At 50.5% G+C, this 22187-nt stretch overlaps 2 protein-coding genes across 2 annotated transcripts in view; one reads left to right on the forward strand and one right to left on the reverse strand.

Moving 5' to 3' along the window:
• Positions 1–22187, forward strand: part of ATP2C2 (ATPase secretory pathway Ca2+ transporting 2) — a 28942-nt gene that overhangs the window by 2138 nt on the left and 4617 nt on the right. The window contains exons 2-7 of the mRNA XM_075836801.1: positions 15298–15408; positions 16768–16884; positions 17745–17834; positions 17916–17951; positions 18447–18508; positions 19123–19231. Of these exons, the coding sequence (XP_075692916.1) occupies positions 15298–15408; positions 16768–16884; positions 17745–17834; positions 17916–17951; positions 18447–18508; positions 19123–19231 (525 nt within the window). The remainder of the gene's footprint in view (positions 1–15297; positions 15409–16767; positions 16885–17744; positions 17835–17915; positions 17952–18446; positions 18509–19122; positions 19232–22187) is intronic.
• On the reverse strand, positions 13656–14779 carry LOC142660619 (uncharacterized). Its single transcript, XM_075837300.1, has 2 exons — positions 14709–14779; positions 13656–14580 (listed from the first exon to the last, which is right to left on the reverse strand). Exons 1-2 carry the CDS (start codon positions 14777–14779, stop codon positions 13656–13658), a joined length of 996 nt encoding a protein of 331 aa, XP_075693415.1.

Here is a 22187-nt window from a genome sequence, read left to right on the forward strand (position 1 = left end):
ATACATTGTATACAGGGGGTTACATATAGAGGTGTAGTAGTGATACATTGTATACAGGGAGGTTACATATAGAGGTGTAGTAGTGATACATTGTATACAGGGAGGTTACATATAGAGGTGTAGTAGTGATACATTGTATACAGGGGGGTTACATATAGGGGTGTAGTAGTGATACATTGTATATAGGGGGGTTACATATAGGGGTGTAGTAGTGATACATTGTATACAGGGGGTTACATATAGAGGTGTAGTAGTGATACATTGTATACGGGGAGGTTACATATAGAGGTGTAGTAGTGATACATTGTATACAGGGGGTTACATATAGGGGTGATACATTGTATACAGGGGGTTACATATAGAGGTGTAGTAGTGATACATTGTATACAGGGGGGTTACATATAGAGGTGTAGTAGTGATACATTGTATACAGGGGGGTTACATATAGAGGTGTAGTAGTGATACATTGTATACAGGGGGGTTACATATAGGGGTGATACATTGTATACAGGGGGGGGTTACATATAGAGGTGTAGTAGTGATACATTGTATACAGGGGGTTACATATAGAGGTGTAGTAGTGATACATTTTATACAGGGGGGTTACATATAGAGGTGGAGTAGTGATACATTGTATACAGGGAGGGTTACATATAGAGGTGTAGTAGTGATACATTGTATACAGGAAGGTTACATATAGAGGTGTAGTAGTGATACATTGTATACAGGGGGTTACATATAGAGGTGTAGTAGTGATACATTGTATACAGGGGGTTACATATAGGGGTGATACATTGTATACAGGGAGGGTTACATATAGAGGTGTAGTAGTGATACATTGTATACAGGGGGTTACATATAGAGGTGTAGTAGTGATACATTGTATACAGGGAGGTTACATATAGAGGTGTAGTAGTGATACATTGTATACAGGGAGGTTACATATAGAGGTGTAGTAGTGATACATTGTATACAGGGAGGTTACATATAGAGGTGTAGTAGTGATACATTGTATACAGGGGGTTACATATAGAGGTGTAGTAGTGATACATTGTATACTGGGGGGTTACATATAGAGGTGTAGTAGTGATACATTGTATACAGGGGGGTTGCATATAGAGGTGTAGTAGTGATACATTGTATACAGGGGGGTTACATATAGGGGTGATACATTGTATACAGGGAGGTTACATATAGAGGTGTAGTAGTGATACATTGTATATAGGGGTTACATATAGAGGTGTAGTAGTGATACATTGTATACAGGGGGGTTACATATAGAGGTGTAGTAGTGATACATTGTATACAGGGGGTTACATATAGGGGTGATACATTGTATACAGGGAGGGTTACATATAGAGGTGTAGTAGTGATACATTGTATACAGGGGGGTTACATATAGAGGTGTAGTAGTGATACATTGTATACAGGGGGGTTACATATAGAGGTGTAGTAGTGATACATTGTATACAGGGGGTTACATATAGGGGTGATACATTGTATACAGGGAGGGTTACATATAGAGGTGTAGTAGTGATACATTGTATACAGGAGGGTTACATATAGAGGTGTAGTAGTGATACATTGTATACAGGGGGGTTACATATAGAGGTGGAGTAGTGATACATTGTATACAGGGAGGTTACATATAGAGGTGTAGTAGTGATACATTGTATACAGGGAGGTTACATATAGAGGTGTAGTAGTGATACATTGTATACAGGGAGGTTACATATAGAGGTGTAGTAGTGATACATTGTATACAGGGGGGAGATATGTTGTTTGTGGGGTTCTTCTGCTCTGCTGACCCCATTTCCAGGCCCCCCTCAGCCGGGTGACTGTTTATTGATCTATAGGATTAGTATAATTAACAGTGGAGATCTTGGCGGTTGTGCCGTGCAGTGACGCGCCAGGTGTAAGATATTATATTATGGGGGAGGGGATTATTATTACAGAGCGTTGCCCCTTTACAATAAGCCCCCAGTATTTGAGTCATCGTCTGCTCCTCCGTTTTATGTTTAAGTTCTGGGTGACGACCAATATGTCCACCATAAGTGATCCAGCCCTGCTCGTCACTCAGCTTTCCCGGGCCCCTGAATGTCTAATAGCGCGGCATCACTGGCTAGATTGCTATTTTGGAGGTCAGAGGGGATGAGGAAATGACCCTGCCATGTAAATTGACAGATTTGGGAGGGGGGCACCCCAAATGTCACGGCTGTGTGTTCTTCTCGTCCAGAGTCCTGCAGATTTATTAGTCGTGTTTTTCGGACTTTTATCGGCCATTAGGCGACATTGGTGTCGGTTCCGGAGCGACGCCTCCTGTTGATCTGACACCACCTGTCATCCGCTCATGATTAGTCTGGATCCTATTCTCATAGACGGCAGCCTGTAGTCCGCTCATCAAGGTCTGTAGTCTGTAGTCCGGTCATAGAGGTCTGTAGTTTGTAGTCCGCTCATAGAGGTCTGTAGTCTGTAGTCCGCTCATAGAGGTCTGTAGTCTGTAGTCCGCTCATAGAGGTCTGTAGTCTGTAGTCCGCTCATAGAGGTCTGTAGTCCGCTCATAGAGGTCTGTAGTCCGCTCATAGAGGTCTGTAGTCCGCTCATAGAGGTCTGTAGTCCGCTCATAGAGGTCTGTAGTCCGCTCATAGAGGTCTGTAGTCCGCTCATAGAGGTCTGTAGTCCGCTCATAGAGGTCTGTAGTCCGCTCATAGAGGTCTGTAGTCCGCTCATAGAGGTCTGTAGTCCGCTCATAGAGGTCTGTAGTCCGCTCATAGAGGTCTGTAGTCCGCTCATAGAGGTCTGTAGAGTACACGATTCTAACTCCAGTATGTCCTCTCCATGTGGTGCGCTACGTGGACCGTCCTCGCTATGTCTGGATGCTGGAGATCCTTTGCATTCAGAATTGGCGCGGTCAGATGTGGCGTTACTTTCTATTAACTCACGGAAAACAAAAAATGATTTTCACACATTTATGGTTCATCATCGCCAGATAAACACCGGGAATCCATCCATTCACCCTTCAGAAAAGCAGAATATCCCCAGATCTCGACAACCTCCCCGCAATCCCCCTCACTCCCTGATCTGGATTATAATCCCCCTCAGCCCCCTAATCGGGATTATAATCCCCCTCAGCCCCCTAATCGGGATTATAATCCCCCTCAGCCCCCTAATCGGGATTATAATCCCCCTGCATACCCTGATCTGGATTATAATCCCCCTCAGCCCCCTAATCGGGATTATAATCCCCCTGCACCCCCTGATCTGGATTATAATCCCCCTGCACCCCCTGATCTGGATTATAATCCCCCTGCACACCCTGATCTGGATTATAATCCCCCTCAGCCCCCTAATCGGGATTATAATCCCCCTGCACCCCCTGATCTGGATTATAATCCCCCTGCACCCCCTGATCTGGATTATAATCCCCCTCAGCCCCCTAATCGGGATTATAATCCCCCTGGACCCCCTGATCGGGATTATAATCCCCCTGCACACCCTGATCGGGATTATAATCCCCCTGCACACCCTGATCTGGATTATAATCCCCCTGCACACCCTGATCTGGATTATAATCCCCCTGCACACCCTGATTTGGATTATAATCCCCCTGCACACCCTGATTTGGATTATAATCCCCCTGCACACCCTGATCTGGATTATAATCCCCCTGCACACCCTGATCTGGATTATAATCCCCCTGCAGCCCCTGATCTGGATCGCCTGCTGATCTAAACCTCCTCTTAGTGCCAAAGATATGTCATAACCGTAGTTTTTTGCACTTTTGCGATTAGCGCACGGACCCGTTCATTTCTTCGTCCCCGTGCACGCGTCCGGGATGTTTACAGATCCGTCGGGGTCGCAAAAACTCAGAACAAGTCATTTTGTGGTCCGGATTTGCGCTTTCACAATCTGGTGACATCAATTCTTTTTGTTGCGGATCCCGATGACTCGCGGGCGGGCGCAGAACTAACGTTTCTGAAGTCAAATGGACCACAACGGATCCGCGGCTTTGCTGCCCATAAAACCACTCGGGTCGTGCGCAGGGGCCTCATTCTTACAGAAAGTGTCCCCAGTAAATGACGTTCCATGATGGGGAGATGAGGCGTCCGGGGCCTCGTGCCTCTGTCAGACGTCTGTGGATATTTTGTGGGAAGCGGCTGCTGCTGCTGACCGGCTGTCGTGTCTGGGGGGGGGGGGTCTGTCAGCCGCCGGCGCCCCGGAACCTGTCAGCGGAGCTGCGTGGCGTCGTCTGGTGGGGAATTGGATGTGACATTTGGCGCCGGCGCTCAGACCCCTCATGATTCAGTCTAAACCGGGTCAAGTGTTCCCAGTGCTGCGTACAGAGGGGACGAGCCTGTCCATATCCTGCTCCGGTAAATGGCGCCAGCGCTTGCACGTCGTGCCATATCCCTGCTTATAGTGGGAGCGATTCTTATAAAAGACGGAGGGTGATCGCCAGAAACGCGCTTCGCTTAAGCGTGACGACGATCAGTGATGTCACAAGGATTTCTGGCAATTTACGTATTTTTTTTTAAAACGCAGCAGATCCGTAAAGTGTCGCGCAGAGGAAGCGGAATCCCTGCGATGGGGTCTATTGGGAACGTTACGGAGAACATGGCGGGAAATCGCACCGCAGTAATGACCAGCAGACGCGCCGCGTTATCTCCGTGGATCGAGTCCACACTCGCCAAGTCTCATCTGCCACCGTATGCTGCGGCTGCTGCGAGACAATGGCGCGTTTCCTGCCCCCGCTCCAGGGTTACGTTTTTGTTCCGTGATCGCCATTGCTCAGCCGTGTATGAGGTTACCTGTAATTACCTGTTCATGCTGAGCACTTAACCCTCGTCCTCCCTGCCCCCCACCAGGCAGGGTCCCGGCTCAGATGTCACAGCTCGTCGTCTGCCGCCAAGTCTCTGACAATCGCACCTTTAATATCAGTCGCCGACTAATGTCCTGCCCCGGATCCCCGTCAGGATATTTGGGGTTATTCGCTTTCTTATGTCTTGTCGCTTTGTCATGAAAAGTCCATAAATCGTCCCCTTCTGCTGAGGAATCTGGATGACAACCAAGATGGCGGCTCTCGCAGGGTTGTCACGCAGCTTCTCGGCTCGTTCGTGGTCATCTGGTGACAGGCGGCACTAACGGGGGATTTATTAAAGACGTGGTGATTATTGTTGTTCTGATGGTTGTTTGACACTCGGCGACGTCACGGATTCCCGGTAACTGACGACTGTCGCCACGACGTTTCGTTTTCTATTGAGGTGGAGGAAGTTGTCCGGACGCCCCTGCGTTCTCGCTGCCGCCCTCCTGTCCTGCTCCTCCAGATAAACCTGTTCTTAAACATATAATAGTACAATGAGTAACCGGGAGAAGTGCGCAGCGGGAGGCGACCGCTATGTCCGCTCTGGACTGGACGCTTCACGCCATGAACTGATTTCCGCTGCAAAGTGATCGTTCCAATGATGGATTTGGGGGTTGTTTGAGTATCTAAAAATGGGTTTTCTAAATCCATTAGTAAAGGTCGGTCCCCGGGACCCTCCTCTATTATAGAGCGTGACTACAAAGAGCGTCCCCCACCCTGGAGGACCCGGCATGTCCTGCATTACACGTACATTGATATGAATGGACACTGTGTAATGCATCATTTCCCCCTGTGGTGGCGCTGCAGGGATAATGCACACTTTCTGCCAGGTTCTTGTGGTCGCCGCAGCAGAACACAACGTGATGAGATTATTGTGGGGGAACCCTCCTAATATAATTGGTTTGTCCAAAGCAGAAAACATTCATCCATTGGAGGGCTGTGGCGCGTTCTGTGGCGCGTGCGTCTGGCTGTACGGCGTCTGCTGGTCATTGGTCGCAGCTGCATGAGGCGCGATTACAAGGTGTTTGGGAGAATGGATCGGCGTCCATGATTATATAATATTCTTGCGTATCGGACGCGTGGTTATTACACCTTCAGCGTTTATTCTTTCGGTAGATTTAGGGACTGAACCCCAAATAGTAGAACAGGCCCCCGGTACAGAGACGCTGTTCTGAGTAACAACCAATATGGCCGAGCTGGGTGACAGCGTCTATAGGCGCGGTATTGGCGGCCATGTTTGTGAGGTTTCGTGTGGAGCGCTGCGGAGACGTTTCTTCTTTCCATCACATATTCGCAGATATCGGATTCCTGAGCAGTAAACGTCATGTGATTCCCCTATAGACGGGCATTCATGTACAGGTAGCGGCGGGACCAGCGGCGATCGTCAGGGGGACTGTGCGTCAGTGCCGCTGTGTATGAATGACGCTGTGACCGCCGCTGGGACGCCGCCGCCCGTCATCTCCGCTTCTCGTGCTTCATCCTGGATTGTGGTTCGTGTTTGACTTGTGGCCGTTCAGTTTTGAGAATCTTCATCATCCCAGAGAACAATCGTTTATTACGTCCGTGCGAACAGGACAAGAAGAACCGGGGAGTGCGAGCACGAGGGGGGAGCCGGGGTCAGCGCTGCCACCTGTATCCTAGCACCCCGTACCCATCAGCGTATGACCTCCCTATATGCACAGCCGCTATCCTATACCCCCAACCTGTGCCCGCCTTTATCCTGGTCCCCTATACCCACCAGCACGTCATAGGCCTTCACGCTGGCACCTTATACCCGCTTGTCATATACCGCCCTGTATCTGGATTGTACGCACCCAGCGGACCGGCGCCCACGCCTCGGACGCCCATGTTTACCAGTTTTATGGCCTCTCGTGGTGAAGCGATGACTTTCTCTTTTATTGTCTGTCAACACTGAGGATCCGGACACCTGGGTGACGACGTCTCCGGCCTGTGATGTGCCCACTGCAGAGACCACGTGAATACCCGCAGTACGAGACGGTGGTGAACTGATGTCTGGGCACCGGGACTAGTGATGTCACTGCGCCATTCAGGGTGGAGACTGATGTGTGACACTGAGCTGGGTGACGAGGAGGGGTTCATGGGCACTGCCCAACTGCCCAAAACCTCCGTCTTCCTCTGATACGGGGGATGGATGGACTTCTATCTTCCTCACAGCTGACACTTCTACAATATTACGTGGTATAGACTCTGTGTAATATGGACTGTGCAGTGACGTCATTGTGCGGTGACCTCCTTGTGCGGTGACCTCCTTGTGCGGTGACCTCCTTGTGCGGTGACCTCATTGTGCGGTGACTTCCTTGTGCGGTGACATCATTGTGCGGTGACCTCCTTGTGCGGTGACGTCCTTGTGCGGCGACCTCCTTGTGCGGCGACCTCCTTGTGCGGTGACCTCCTTGTGCGGTGACGTCATTGTGCGGTGACCTCCTTGTGCGGTGACATCATTGTGCGGTGACATCATTGTGCGGTGACCTCCTTGTGCGGTGACCTCCTTGTGCGGTGACCTCATTGTGCGGTGACCTCCTTGTGCGGTGACATCACTGTGCGGTGACCTCCTTGTGCGGTGACGTCATTGTGCGGTGACCTCCTTGTGCGGTGACATCATTGTGCGGTGACATCATTGTGCGGTGACCTCCTTGTGCGGTGACCTCCTTGTGCGGTCACATTGTTTCTCTGCTCTGAAGAGCTTGCACTCTATCTTGGCAGCTGAGGGGGTATAAACAGATTTGGCAATGTCACTTCCCATCAGGATGACTCTTTTCACTCTGTAGACTGGGTGGGCGGCTGCCGCTGTCTCGGGGGTCTCCAGCTTATCACAATGCATAGACCGTCACATTGCACTGATTAAATGGGCGCCGGCACAACAAAGGGTTAAGCTTCCAGTTGGCGCAACCAGACCCATCGTCGTCCTGTGCCAGGTCCAGGAGCTGCAGGAACAATGCCCTGTGTGTAGCGGTGCCGGCACCTGCGCGGAGGGAGATGATCAGCCGGCGCTGCCCAGGCCTCAGTCGCTGATTTTCAGGTGCCAGTTACTTGTGAGCGGCAGCGCGGCCGCCCCGGTGCTGTGTTGTGGCAGAAGTAGGTCACCAGGAGGAGCAGGAGGAGGGTTGTGATAAAGGGACTGACTGAAGTTGAGGTTTTATCATTCACGGATCTTTTGATCGGCTGCAGGTTCACGGTTGGCGTTTTTCTTCGCGCCGGATGTTCCACACTAGTGACTAATTGGCGCCTAGAAAGATTCCAGAAAAGCCTTGACGCGAGTCGATCCGTTACCCAATCACATGAAGAGATATAATGTGACTGTGATCGCCACAGACGCATCGAGCGTTCGTGATCTCGGCGGTTCTGCTGCGGGCGGCGGCGGCTTCAGCTTAAAGGACTTGTCCAGTTTGTTGTATATAAATTTATAAAGCTTCTTCATTGCATAATGACGGGTTCTGCAACTTTATAAAAGACAGTTTTAATCCCTCCCCATTTTTAGGGGTTCTGCTTGCTGTCAGTGAATGGAAAATGTTTTGTTTATAGCCAGAAAATCTGCCCTGGCCATGACCAACCGCATCGTTCCAATGTATCAGTGCAGGTAAGAGCAGTCCGCTTGGAGTCCAGTACAGGAGGATTATCTATGCTGATACATTGTAACAAGCCCTGCAGCTGTGTGAACAGATCTAGGTCAGGACGAGTTCAGTTCAGGGCGGATATAAAACCCACCACAATCGATGCAGTGTCCTGCTGAGGGTGAATGCCCAGCGGGCTCTGCCCGCACCCGCACTCTTTAGATTGGGGACACGTCTCGCTTTGTGCAGAAAATAAAAGCTGAGCCCTGAATAATGAAAAGTTCTGCAGCTTTCTCACAGGCTGCGCTTTAATTTCTCATCGTTATCAAGATCTCTGCTTACTGTGAGTGAAGGTGAGCACTGTTTCCATCCAAAGGCTGAATATACTTACTGGCCTAGTCCTGCCCACGCAGCTGATGGGCTCGTTACTGCAGTATGTGCAGGTAAGGCTCCGTTCACACCACGTCGGCGTTCTGCGCCGGGACTATTTCCTGCCGTTTGCCTCCACGTATTCCGCTGTGTGACGTCCGTCGGTCATTGACTCCCATTGTGCGGTATAACTTTTTTTTACGTTATTTGATTCATGGTCGCAGGATGTGGGACAAAACACGCTCCCACGCTTTATCCAGGGGCTTAGGGACACGTTTTACATACACGTCGCGTACCTGACGTGGCTGAAAACATGTGAACTGCGCCATAGACCTGTCCGCCCGGAGTCCGGGCCCGCAGAGGGACTTGTGCTGCTGTGATCTGAGCATTGGAAATACTGTAACAAGCCCTCAGCTGTGTGAGCAGAACTAGGTCAGGACGTGTTCGCAGCCTCTGGATGTAAACATTAAATAGTCCCATTCACTGACAGCAAGCGGATGTGTAGAAAATAAAGAGCAACTGAGGCACAAGGTCTATTAGAAATTTTCAGCACGTTTTTCCTCCTCACATCCATTGGCTTTGATGGAGGGCCGGATGACCCCTGGACAGCAGGAAGACCCTCCGCCCTCGCCCTGAGCACTCTTCTCCTGGTGCTGGAGTGCGGGGGTCCGATGTGCCCCCCCATCTCTCCCTCTCGTTTCCTTGTCTCTCAGGTTTCTCTCTTTCTTCTCTAGTTCCTTAAATAAACTGTTCACATTCCTGCGTCACCTGCCGGAGACCCGACACCGTGGAACCGCCGCGATCTCGATGGAGGATAATCACGTATGAGCTCAGCGCTCTTCAAATTGGCTAACAAAGGTGCGGCAGTGACTGTGCAGAGCGGCACGTATGAAGAACGCAGCCCGGAAAATCGTAAAGAGTCCGCTGTAAAAGTGCAATGATCTGCAGAGTATCTCACTATGTATGTCAGGAGGTAGAGGAGCAATGTTCTGCAGATCTGTAGAGAGGTCAGTGGTGTAATAATCTGCAGGATATATCACTATGTATCTGTCAGGGGGTAGAGGAGCGATGTTCTGCAGATCTGTAGAGAGGTCACTGGTGTAATAATCTGCAGGATATATCACTATGTATCTGTCAGGAGGTAGAGGAGCAATGTTCTGCAGATCTGTAGAGAGGTCAGTGGTGTAGTAATCTGCAGGATATATCACTATGTATCTGTCAGGAGGTAGAGGAGCAATGTTCTGCAGATCTGTAGGGGTCAGTGGTGTAATAATCTGCAGGATATATCACTATGTATCTGTCAGGAGGTAGAGGAGCAATGTTCTGCAGATCTGTAGAGAGGTCAGTGGTGTAATAATCTGCAGGATATATCACTATGTATCTGTCAGGAGGTGGAGGAGCGATGTTCTGCAGATCTGTAGAGTGGTCAGTGGTGTAATAATCTGCAGGATATATAATGTGTATCTGTCAGGAGGTAGAGGAGCAATGTTCTGCAGATCTGTAGAGAGGTCACTGGTGTAATAATCTGCAGGATATATCACTATGTATCTGTCAGGAGGTAGAGAAGCAATGTTCTGCAGATCTGTAGAGAGGTCAGTGGTGTAATAATCTGCAGGATATATCACTATGTATCTGTCAGGAGGTAGAGGAGCGATGTTCTGCAGATCTGTAGAGAGGTCAGTGGTGTAATAATCTGCAGTATATATCACTATGTATCTGTCAGGAGGTAGAGGAGCAATGTTCTGCAGATCACTAGAGGTCAGTGGTGTAATAATCTGCAGGATATATCACTATGTATCTGTCAGGAGGTGGAGGAGCAATGTTCTGCAGATCTGTAGAGAGGTCAGTGGTGTAATAATCTGCAGGATATATCACTATGTATCTGTCAGGAGGTAGAGGAGCAATGTTCTGCAGATCTGTAGAGAGGTCAGTGGTGTAATAATCTGCAGGATATATCACTATGTATCTGTCAGGAGGTGGAGGAGCGATGTTCTGCAGATCTGTAGAGAGGTCAGTGGTGTAATAATCTGCAGGATATATCACTATGTATCTGTCAGGAGGTAGAGGAGCGATGTTCTGCAGATCTGTAGAGAGGTCAGTGGTGTAATAATCTGCAGGATATATCACTATGTATCTGTCAGGAGGTAGAGGAGCGATGTTCTGCAGATCTGTAGAGAGGTCAGTGGTGTAATAATCTGCAGGATATATCACTATGTATCTGTCAGGAGGTAGAGGAGCAATGTTCTGCAGATCTGTAGAGAGGTCAGTGGTGTAATAATCTGCAGGATATATCACTATGTATCTGTCGGGAGGTAGAGGAGCGATGTTCTGCAGATCTGTAGAGAGGTCAGTGGTGTAATAATCTGCAGGATATATCACTATGTATCTGTCAGGAGGTAGAGGAGCAATGTTCTGCAGATCTGTAGAGAGGTCAGTGGTGTAATAATCTGCAGGATATATCACTATGTATCTGTCAGGAGGTAGAGGAGCGATGTTCTGCAGATCTGTAGAGAGGTCAGTGGTGTAATAATCTGCAGAATCTATCACTATGTATATATCAGGAGGTAGAGGAGCAATGTTCTGCAGATCTGTAGAGAGGTCAGTGGTGTAATAATCTGCAGGATATATCGCTATGTATCTGTCAGGAGGTAGAGGAGCAATGCTCTGCAGATCTGTAGAGAGGACAGTGGTGTAATAATCTGCAGGATATATCACTATGTATCTGTCAGGAGGTGGAGGAGCAATGTTCTGCAGATCTGTAGAGAGGTCAGTGGTGTAATAATCTGCAGGATATATCACTGTATCTGTCAGGAGGTAGAGGAGCAATGTTCTGCAGATCTGTAGAGAGGTCAGTGGTGTAATAATCTGCAGGATATATCGCTATGTATCTGTCAGGAGGTAGAGGAGCAATGTTCTGCAGATCTGTAGAGAGGTCAGTGGTGTAACAATCTGCAGTATATATCGCTATGTATCTGTCAGGAGGTAGAGGAGCGATGTTCTGCAGATCTGTAGAGAGGTCAGTGGTGTAATAATCTGCAGGATATATCACTATGTATCTGTCAGGAGGTAGAGGAGCAATGTTCTGCAGATCTGTAGAGAGGTCAGTGGTGTAATAATCTGCAGGATATATCGCTATGTATCTGTCAGGAGGTAGAGGAGCAATGCTCTGCAGATCTGTAGAGAGGACAGTGGTGTAATAATCTGCAGGATATATCACTATGTATCTGTCAGGAGGTGGAGGAGCAATGTTCTGCAGATCTGTAGAGAGGTCAGTGGTGTAATAATCTGCAGGATATATCACTGTATCTGTCAGGAGGTAGAGGAGCAATGTTCTGCAGATCTGTAGAGAGGTCAGTGGTGTAATAATCTGCAGGATATATCGCTATGTATCTGTCAGGAGGTAGAGGAGCAATGTTCTGCAGATCTGTAGAGAGGTCAGTGGTGTAACAATCTGCAGTATATATCGCTATGTATCTGTCAGGAGGTAGAGGAGCGATGTTCTGCAGATCTGTAGAGAGGTCAGTGGTGTAATAATCTGCAGGATATATCACTATGTATCTGTCAGGAGGTAGAGGAGCAATGTTCTGCAGATCTGTAGAGAGGTCAGTGGTGTAATAATCTGCAGGATATATCACTATGTATCTGTCGGGAGGTAGAGGAGCGATGTTCTGCAGATCTGTAGAGAGGTCAGTGGTGTAATAATCTGCTGAATATATCACTATGTATCTGTCAGGAGGTAGAGGAGCAATGTTCTGCAGATCTCTAGAGGTCAGTGGTGTAATAATCTGCAGGATATATCACTATGTATCTGTCAGGAGGTAGAGGAGCAATGTTCTGCAGATCTGTAGAGAGGTCAGTGGTGTAATAATCTGCAGGATATATCACTATGTATCTGTCAGGAGGTGGAGGAGCAATGTTCTGCAGATCTGTAGAGAGGTCAGTGGTGTAATAATCTGCAGGATATATCACTATGTATCTGTCAGGAGGTAGAGGAGCAATGTTCTGCAGATCTGTAGAGAGGTCAGTGGTGTAATAATCTGCTGAATATATCACTATGTATCTGTCAGGAGGTAGAGGAGCAATGTTCTGCAGATCTCGAGAGGTCAGTGGTGTAATAATCTGCAGAATATATCACGATGTATCTGTCAGGAGGTAGAGGAGCGATGTTCTGCAGATCTGTAGAGAGGTCAGTGGTGTAATAATCTGCTGAATATATCACTATGTATCTGTCAGGAGGTAGAGGAGCGATGTTCTGCAGATCTGTAGAGAGGTCAGTGGTGTAATAATCTGCAGGATATATCACTATGTATCTGTCAGGAGGTAGAGGAGCAATGTTCTGCAGATCTCTAGAGGTCAGTGGTGTAATAATCTGCAGGATATATCACTATGTATCTGTCAGGAGGTAGAGGAGCAATGTTCTGCAGATCTGTAGAGAGGTCAGTGGTGTAATAATCTGCAGGATATATCACTATGTATCTGTCAGGAGGTAGAGGAGCAATGTTCTGCAGATCTCGAGAGGTCAGTGGTGTAATAATCTGCAGAATATATCACGATGTATCTGTCAGGAGGTAGAGGAGCGATGTTCTGCGGGTAATCCCATGACTAGGAGTACCATCTCTTGGGCGGTTCTCCTGTGACGTCCTTGATATTTACATAGAATTACAGAATTCCCGCATTATAATGATGTCCCGGTTGATAAGGTGTTGGGAGCGGCTGTAATTGGGGCGATCGCCCTGCGTGATCCTGTTGGGTGGCAGCGGTAACCTATATAGGACATGCAGGTGGAGGTCATGGGGTGACTTTGCGCTGCTGGACCTGGAGATCGTCACTATGAGCCGGTGGAGGGGAATATTTCATGTCGCCTGAGCCTCCTGTTTCCTGATCTGTTCATCCTGAGCCTCCTGTTTCCTGATCTGTTCATCCTGAGCCTCCTGTTTCCTAATCTGTTCCTCCTGAGCCTCCTGTTTCCTGATCTGTTCCTCCTGAGCCTCCTGTTTCCTAATCTGTTCATCCTGAGCCTCCTGTTTCCTAATCTGTTCCTCCTGAGCCTCCTGTTTCCTGATCTGTTCCTCCTGAGCCTCCTGTTTCCTGATCTGTTCATCCTGAGCCTCCTGTTTCCTGATCTGTTCCTCCTGAGCCTCCTGTTTCCTAATCTGTTCCTCCTGAGCCTCCTGTTTCCTGATCTGTTCCTCCTGAGCCTCCTGTTTCCTGATCTGTTCATCCTGAGCCTCCTGTTTCCTAATCTGTTCCTCCTGAGCCTCCTGTTTCCTGATCTGTTCCTCCTGAGCCTCCTGTTTCCTGATCTGTTCATCCTGAGCCTCCTGTTTCCTGATCTGTTCCTCCTGAGCCTCCTGTTTCCTAATCTGTTCCTCCTGAGCCTCCTGTTTCCTGATCTGTTCCTCCTGAGCCTCCTGTTTCCTGATCTGTTCATCCTGAGCCTCCTGTTTCCTGATCTGTTCCTCCTGAGCCTCCTGTTTCCTGATCTGTTCCTCCTGAGCCTCCTGTTTCCTGATCTGTTCCTCCTGAGCCTCCTGTTTCCTAATCTGTTCCTCCTGAGCCTCCTGTTTCCTGATCTGTTCCTCCTGAGCCTCCTGTTTCCTGATCTGTTCCTCCTGAGCCTCCTGTTTCCTGATCTGTTCATCCTGAGCCTCCTGTTTCCTGATCTGTTCCTCCTGAGCCTCCTGTTTCCTGATCTGTTCATCCTGAACCTCCTGTTTCCTGATCTGTTCATCCTGAGCCTCCTGTTTCCTGATCTGTTCATCCTGAGCCTCCTGTTTCCTGAGCACGATGCACAATCTATCAGACTGACCATTCCATATGGAAGGAGAGGGAGAGGAGAATATCCCTATAGATTTCTGCCACTCAGGATCTGTAGAAAGCTGGGTGTGTCCCGATCACCCCATCACCTGGGCAGGAGAAACCCCCACAGCGGAAGACGACTCGGGGGTCCGATCTCCAGAGCACTTAGTGATATCATTGCGATGTTAATATGGGGGAGTTATTGGGGTCCCAACCATCATCTGTTTTCCGAGCAGGAGGGCCGCAGGGAAATTGTTAGTACTCTACAACACTTCCTGGAACACAACTGGATAAATGTTTCTGTCCTTTATTGGGTTATTCACCGTATGTGTGATCGGCGCAGGTGCCCCCTCATGTGGAGACCGGTGGGCGCAGGTGCCCCCTCATGTGGAGACCGGTGGGCGCAGGTGCCCCCTCATGTGGAGACCGGTGGGCGCAGGTGCTCGGCTGTTCCCATAGAGCTGAATGGCGAGCGCTGCGCCCGTCCACGGCCGCCTCTCTAGTCGTTCTCCGCCTCAATGTGGCGCCAGGTCGGGGGTCACCGCTCTCCACATGGCGCAGGTCTCGGGGGTGGCACCCGCTGCTGTCACATTTATGACATATCCTGTGTATCGGGGGTCGGGGGCACGGAGCTTCTGGTTAATTTACGGCTTCGCATCGTCTGTCTATAAATGGCGCCTCTTCTCGTTCCCGCAGGCAGACGACCAGTGTGAGCTGAAATGTGTGGGACAAGAAGACGACGTCGCCCCGTTACCGTCCAAGGAAGCGAGCCGGCTGGAGGAGGGCGAGCTCATCAAATACTTACACGTGAGGATTCCGTTATATCTGATGGCGTCCGACCCCCCGAGTCGTTCACGTTTCCTGTCGCGGTTTAAACGTTTTGTACACGTTTCTGTCTCCATCTTTTCACGTTTTGTTTGGACGTTGCGAGGCCGGAAGGTGGACGAGCGCGAGACCAGCAGGGAACGGGGAACCGACGATTATTAAAGGGGTCTGCACGTCGTCATGTAAATATAATATGTCTGACCCAAACTTTATTACTGTTTTATACTGTTCTCTAGAGGCAGCCTGCAGTGTAAAGAAGGGAGGTTTACATTCTGGTTGTCATTGCAACATCCGCCTACTAGACCTCTGCCATGTTATATAGGGTATGTCTAGTGTGGACCATATTTACATGTTACATATAGACATGACGTTTGCTGTGGTAACCCGAATGAAAACCCCCATTCTTTACACTGCAGGCTGCATCCACAGAATAGAAACCGAGTTTATTTTACAGGCTGATGGATTCTCTCACTCTGTGACTAAATGACTTGAAGACGTCTGAAGGTGGCGAGACGTGCGCCAGTGAAATAGGAGCGGGTAGATGGCGATCATCGCGCCTAATACATCGGGTGCATGTAGATTTCTTATTTCAGCCGTGACGCCACTGATGTGCGCTTTTTTTTTTTTCAACTTTTGAGAGATGAGAATCAAACGGTTTACGGCCGGACTGCGCCGCTTCTCCCGCCGGTTTTCTTTTTTGGAGAGAAGACAAATGTCGCAAATCTTAGATGCAAATTTTTAACGTAAAATTTACAAAAAAATCAGGCGCCAAAGTGTGATTATTGGATTCAGAGAGAGAGAAGCCCCCCCAGGCTGTCGTCGTGCGCGGCCCCCCCCCAGTCAGTCGTCGTGCGCGGCCCCCCCAGTCAGTCATCGTGCGCGGCCCCCCCCCCAGGCTGTCGTCGTGGGCGGCCCCCCCCCAGTCAGTCATCGTGCGCGGCCCCCCCCCAGGCTGTCGTCGTGCGCGGCCCCCCCCCAGTCAGTCGTCGTGCGCGGCCCCCCCAGTCAGTCATCGTGCGCGGCCCCCCCCCAGGCTGTCGTCGTGCGCGCCCCCCAGGCAGTTTGTGCGTTACTTTGATTTCTATTTGTTCTTCGTGGCGTTGGTTCCAGGAAGTGTTACCTGAGTGTCGTGGTGGCCGCACTCTCCTACGCACGGCACATTCCTCTCATTGTTGTCTCGGGGAATGTGTCGCGCCCGTCCTCTGCCGCGCCCGTCCTCGCCAGTAACGTCACCTGGTTTATTCTAGAACACAGACTATGTAAAGGGGGACTCCACCCCGGATGTGACCCCGCAGTGAGCGGACGCTGCGCTGACCCGTTATAACCTTCTAATCCTCCCAGGTGAATGTGAACGCCGGACTCTCCGAGTGCTCCGTGCTCCAGCGCCGGGGGAAACATGGCTGGAATGAGTTTAAGGTGGAGAATTCCGATCCCATGTGGAAGAAATACCTGGGACAGGTACGAGGGTCCTTATAACGTGGGCGCCGCCCGCGGTCAGGGAATGTTCACACGCGGCCATTTCAGGCCAGAAACGAACATGTGCCCGTTGAATTCAATGGAAAAACGGTGTTTAGTTCAAACGGGACGTTTTTTTACGCCGCTGTTTTAAGAAAACGGCGCATAATAAGGAGCAGGTCCCTTCTTGAGCCGTTTTTGGAGCAGTTTCGTTGTCAATAGAAAAACCGCTCCAAAGACGGCTGAAAGTCCGAGGCTCTTTTTCCTCCCTTGATAACCGCGCCGTCATTTTCAGCCGTTTTTGATTTTGCGTGTGAACGTAGCCTTAAAGGGACCCGGCTGCAGTCTGGCTTTGCTTCCTGAGCTGTGCAGTTGGGTGCGATCTATTGTTCTCTTGTATCAGCCGGTTCAGACTCGCCTATTTCCAGTACTGAGAACCTCCATACGTGAGTCTGACGTCCGCTCTGGAGTTTGGGGTTATTGGCCCTCTAAGGGTCTATTCACACGTTGCAGTTAGAACCGCAGTAAATAAAACCTCCTCTGAGCCCCGCGCGGCTTGTACCGCAATTTGATGCATTTTTTCGATGCAGTTGCGGTAAATGTTGTAACCGCACCCAAACTGCAACGTGTGAACGGACCCTAAAAGTAGAAGTAACTCCGCCCCCCGGGTGACGGTTGTGGAGCTGATCGCTGCCCTCCTGCTCCGTGCCCGTCCACACGACCTCCCCCCCCCGCTCACCCGTCCACTGATGCCCAGAGCCGTCACGGTCGCGCTTCCCGTACATTAGCGGCCGGTTCTAGACGAGCGCCGGCGTCTCCGGTGGATTTCTCGCTTTGTATCTGATGTTTCTCTTTCTCTTCAGTTCACGAATCCCCTCATCCTGCTGCTGCTGGGGTCTGCGCTGGTCAGCGTGGTCACCAAGGAGTACGAGGACGCCATCAGCATCACCGTGGTACGTAAAAGGGCCGCCGTGTGACTGACCCGTCTGTTATCCGACCTCCATTTTTCTCATTTTCTTGGTGTTTTTCCGCAGGCGATATTAATCGTGGTGACCGTGGCGTTCGTGCAGGTATGAGCCCCGCTGACATCTGAGAGCGGGGGATGGGATGGAGGGAGGGGCTGCCGCTATTGACACGACCGTTCCAGCGCACTCCGTCCTATTATCTCGCAGCGTCCTGGAATATAAACATCTGCCGCTTTACAGGTCACGCACGGCCCGTAGTCGAGGGTCTGCCGCGCTGGATGTGGGGGCTCCTGGGGCTGGATGTGGGGGCTCCTGGGGCTGAGCTGTCTCCCAACCCCCACATCGTGTCCCCTCGCTGTCCCCCGAAGACACCAAGGATGAGGCTCCGATATTGTGCAGATCTTTAACAATTCGCCGTTTCTCCCGGTTTCCGTATTAATGGTTTGGTGACTGAGAAGCGGCTGCCATTATGTCCAGCGGCGCCCACAGCCCCCAATACATCCTTATAGTGTGGGGGAGGGGTACGACACGCCGATTATTACACGTCACGATCCGGGGGAATATTCCGTGTGAACCTGATCCGATTCTCTTATATCGCAGGAATATCGCTCGGAAAAATCTCTGGAGGAGCTGAACAAACTGGTCCCCCCGGAATGTAACTGGTGAGTGGACGTTTCCTCTCCGCGCGGTCGCGCCCCACGTTTATTGAGCGTCACCGCCGGTCAGAGAAGTTCTGCAGCTTCCTAATTGACTTTGTATCTCGGATCTTCACCATTTTCAAGATCTCTGCATGTTTTCAGTGAATGGAAACATTCTTGTTTGCATCCGGCGGCTAAAAAAAACCTGTCCTGAACTAGTCCTGCTCCCACAGCTGAGGTTTGGTTACAATGTAGACTTGATATCTGTCCTGTCCTGGACTCCAGGCTGATCGCAACTACCTGCCCTGATACATAAAAACAAACCCTCTGCTCTGTGAACAGGACTAGGTCAGGATGTAAACAAGAATGTTCCCGGCAAGCAGAGATCTTGACATTGAAATGCAAAGACTTTTCAGGAAGTTGCAGACGTTCTGGTTACACAAGGGTTAAGCTTCATTTACAGACACCGGCCCTTTAACAATGACTTGATGTCTGGATGTGATAAACGCTCGTAATCGGGCACAGAAGCCGCCGACCATGTGTGATGTGACCGCTCCGACCTGCGCTCTGTGGCGGCCGCTTCATCGCCTTCCTCTGCTCTCCGTTCACGACTTTCACGCTTGTTTGATTATTTTCAGTGTCCGTGATGGGAAACTTCAGCACCTGCTCGCCCGAGAACTGGTCCCCGGGGACGTGGTGTGTCTGACGGTCGGCGACCGGGTCCCTGCAGACATCCGGCTGATAGAGGTGCGGTATATAGTGCGTGTAAGAGGCTCCGCAGCAGCCGATCCCTGTATCAGACGCGTGGTCATGCCGCTTATCGCTTACGTTATTTCCCTCTCAGCGTTGTGAGGATTCTGACCGTTACCTCCTCGGCCAAAACCGGCGCCGTCTAAACCGTCTTACCCGCGCCGCATAATCGCTGCAGAATTCTGTGCGGAAACTCGGCCGTATTTACAGCGGATTAGATTCTGCGTATCTCAGGCCCACAACGCGGAAATTGTGAAAATCCACCGGTGCACGTAAGGTGTGAACAGGGAGATGAGCCGCCATGATGGAAATGTATGAGATCGAGCGCCCCCACCATCGCCCCTCGTGAAGGACGAGTCTCATTCATCGGCGTCGTTATCGCGGTCGTGTAAAGCGCCGTTACCTACGTTTTATAATTCCGCGGCAGAGTTTTTGTTGCAGTGTCTCCTCCTGTGTGATCTCCCCCCGAGGCCGGCGCGTCACGGAGATGGAGCGTAACGCTGCGGATTGATTCTACTTGAATACACTGAGTTCTGCACCGCGGCTGGAACTAAATAGTTAAAATTTAGCGCTACAAAAATAACAGGTGCCGCCCCGGCCTTAGATTGTTGGCACTCGCACTGGAGAACAACAACTCCCAGCAGAGCTAGGCGCGTCCCGGCCGCTGCGAGTCGCTGTCGCTCTTCCTGATTAGTCGGCCATGTTTGGCTTCGGCCGATGCAGATATGAAGGGGTTAAGTCTGTGAGTTTTCTCCCTGGTCCTTCCTCGGGGATGAGGGGGGTAGTAGTTCACATCTGTCGGTGGGAGACGCTGATCTCCGACGTCCGGTCCTTGCGGTTTATTATAAGGCCGGGTTCTCGCGTTGCGGTCAAGGTGCGTTTTTTACAATTTACATAAAGGAAAAAAAAACGCATTTTGACCACGTGGTGAGAACCCGGAATAATCTCCGCGGACACGAGCGCCGCTGATCTCTGCGATTGTGGAAGTTACCGCCATACTCCATATTGGGGAGCGATCGACCCCCATAGTCTATGATCTCTTATAAAACTCCACCACCCGTGGAAGCCCCGCTGACGTGATCGGCCGCTGCGGCCCCTCTTGTCATGTCGCTCCGCTCCAGGTTCCCTCTGTATCTTACGGTTGCGCTATTCTAGAAGGAGATCGCGTCCCAACTCACGGACTGTTTCTTTTGAACTTCTTTGGGGTCACAAATCTCATCCAGGACTTTTACAGGACCTCATTTTGTAGTCCCACAATGCGTTCTATTCGTATGACCAGCCGGCGACTGTGGATGCCGCTTATCACTGCGTCATGTGACCCGGGTCATGGGTCCTGCGCTCGGTCAGGCAGGTCAGTCCTTGGGGCAGAGCGTTCAGTGTCCAGCGGTCCAGGCCGGGTGCCCTCGATCTCAGCCCTATGACCGCTCTACGTGGCCGCGACCTCCAATCATGGGACAATCCTTCGTAATGCGGGACCTCGCACCACGTGACCTCTGCGCGGTAAGACGGCCTTGTTATACGGGAAAGTCCTTCACACCAGTCAATGATGTAGACGGTGACATTTCTGAGCAGCGGCCGCTCCCTCGGCGTCTCGGCTGATGTTTGTTTTGTGATCTGGAGATTTCCGCCTCTTCAGGACTCGTCTGTTATTCCGGCCGCTTTGTGTAAATTGTCAGCGAGATTTATGGGGTAAAGAATGAAATAATAGAAGTCGGTATAATCCGTTATTATAAATCGCCCACTTATTACACGGCGCTGTACGGTACATAGGTCGGGATAGTAGAAGAGTCCGCCCTGCCCAGAAGAGCTGACAATCTAAGTGGCGGAGGGATTGTACGGGCAGCGGGGAGTCTAGATCCTGTGTGTGCGGGCGAGCGCTCAGGAGACGATCTGTGGGGGAGAAGTTCTGGGAAAAGAAACGAAATACCGCCATGACGAGCGCCAATTCTAATAACGGATATTACAGGATTATATCACATTCTAATAGGAGGAGGTGACCCCGATGTCCTGATCTCTCGCCCTGCCTCCATGTCCTCTGCGGCCGCACTTTCACCAGGTCACAGCTGTTGGCGCCGGGCGGTTCTCACTGCGTTTATTAGCGGCCGCTCCTGCGACTCGTCCTCTGTGTCAATACAGTAAAGAACGGAGGTGAATTGTGCGCTCCCTGCAGGGTAAACAGACGAGATAAGAGGCCGCGCAGCAGACGGGAAACACTCGCCGCTCGTCCTCACCCCGATCATCAATAGGAAGTCCCCACATTATCCGCTCCAGCAGTCCTGCGGGAAGGGAAGACAAACAACGGCCCTGGACTGATTCACCTCTGGTGGAAAAATCCTATATAGTAACTGCCCGATCTTTACAGACGACCGACGAGTGCGACCTCCTGGCGGCTCCCGCGGCGGTTTTGTAAACTGATTTTGATGCAGAAACTTCAACTGAATCAGCCCCAAATCTCCCTCCATTGATTTCGATGGGAAGTCGAGACGTTTTTGTCCACTTGAGAAAATAAAATTGGCGGTGCCCGGTCTCGGAGCGGCGTTTGACGATTTTCCAATTGCTAAATGCTAAAAAAATGCTTGTACTTCAAAACCTGCCTCAAAAAAGGACGCTGCGTGCGCTGCAGATCCCCTCGGGCTGCGTTCACACATGAAGATTTGTTACAGATTTGGATGCAGATTTTTCCGCCAATGCCGGAAGTGGATCCCGGAGGGAGGGGAAGTTCTTCATTTAGATTTCCTGTTCCTTTAGAAACCACTTCCGGCTCTGCCTCAATCCTGAAACAAATCGCGATGTGTGAACACGGACTTAGACTGCAGCCTCGTGTGATGGGAGAACCACAAGCCCCATAATAGCCCGAGGGGCAGGGGAATCCTCCATATTCCTGGGAATGACCTCAGCGACCCCGCCCACAGACCCCCCCCGACGTGACGTCACTGGTTGTATAAAATGTGGT

The sequence above is a fragment of the Rhinoderma darwinii genome, chromosome 9, assembly GCF_050947455.1.
Source record: "Rhinoderma darwinii isolate aRhiDar2 chromosome 9, aRhiDar2.hap1, whole genome shotgun sequence".
NCBI classification, from domain to species: Eukaryota; Metazoa; Chordata; class Amphibia; order Anura; family Rhinodermatidae; genus Rhinoderma; species Rhinoderma darwinii.

Bases quoted from the DNA above. Each gene is read 5' to 3' on its own strand.
- LOC142660619 (XM_075837300.1), bottom strand. From the start codon at position 14,779: ATGATATCACTAAGTGCTCTGGAGATCGGACCCCCGAGTCGTCTTCCG. The intron at 14,581-14,708 runs GTGATGGGGTGA...CATCGTGCTCAG, and splicing joins TGGGGGTTTCTCCTGCCCAG to GAAACAGGAGGCTCAGGATG.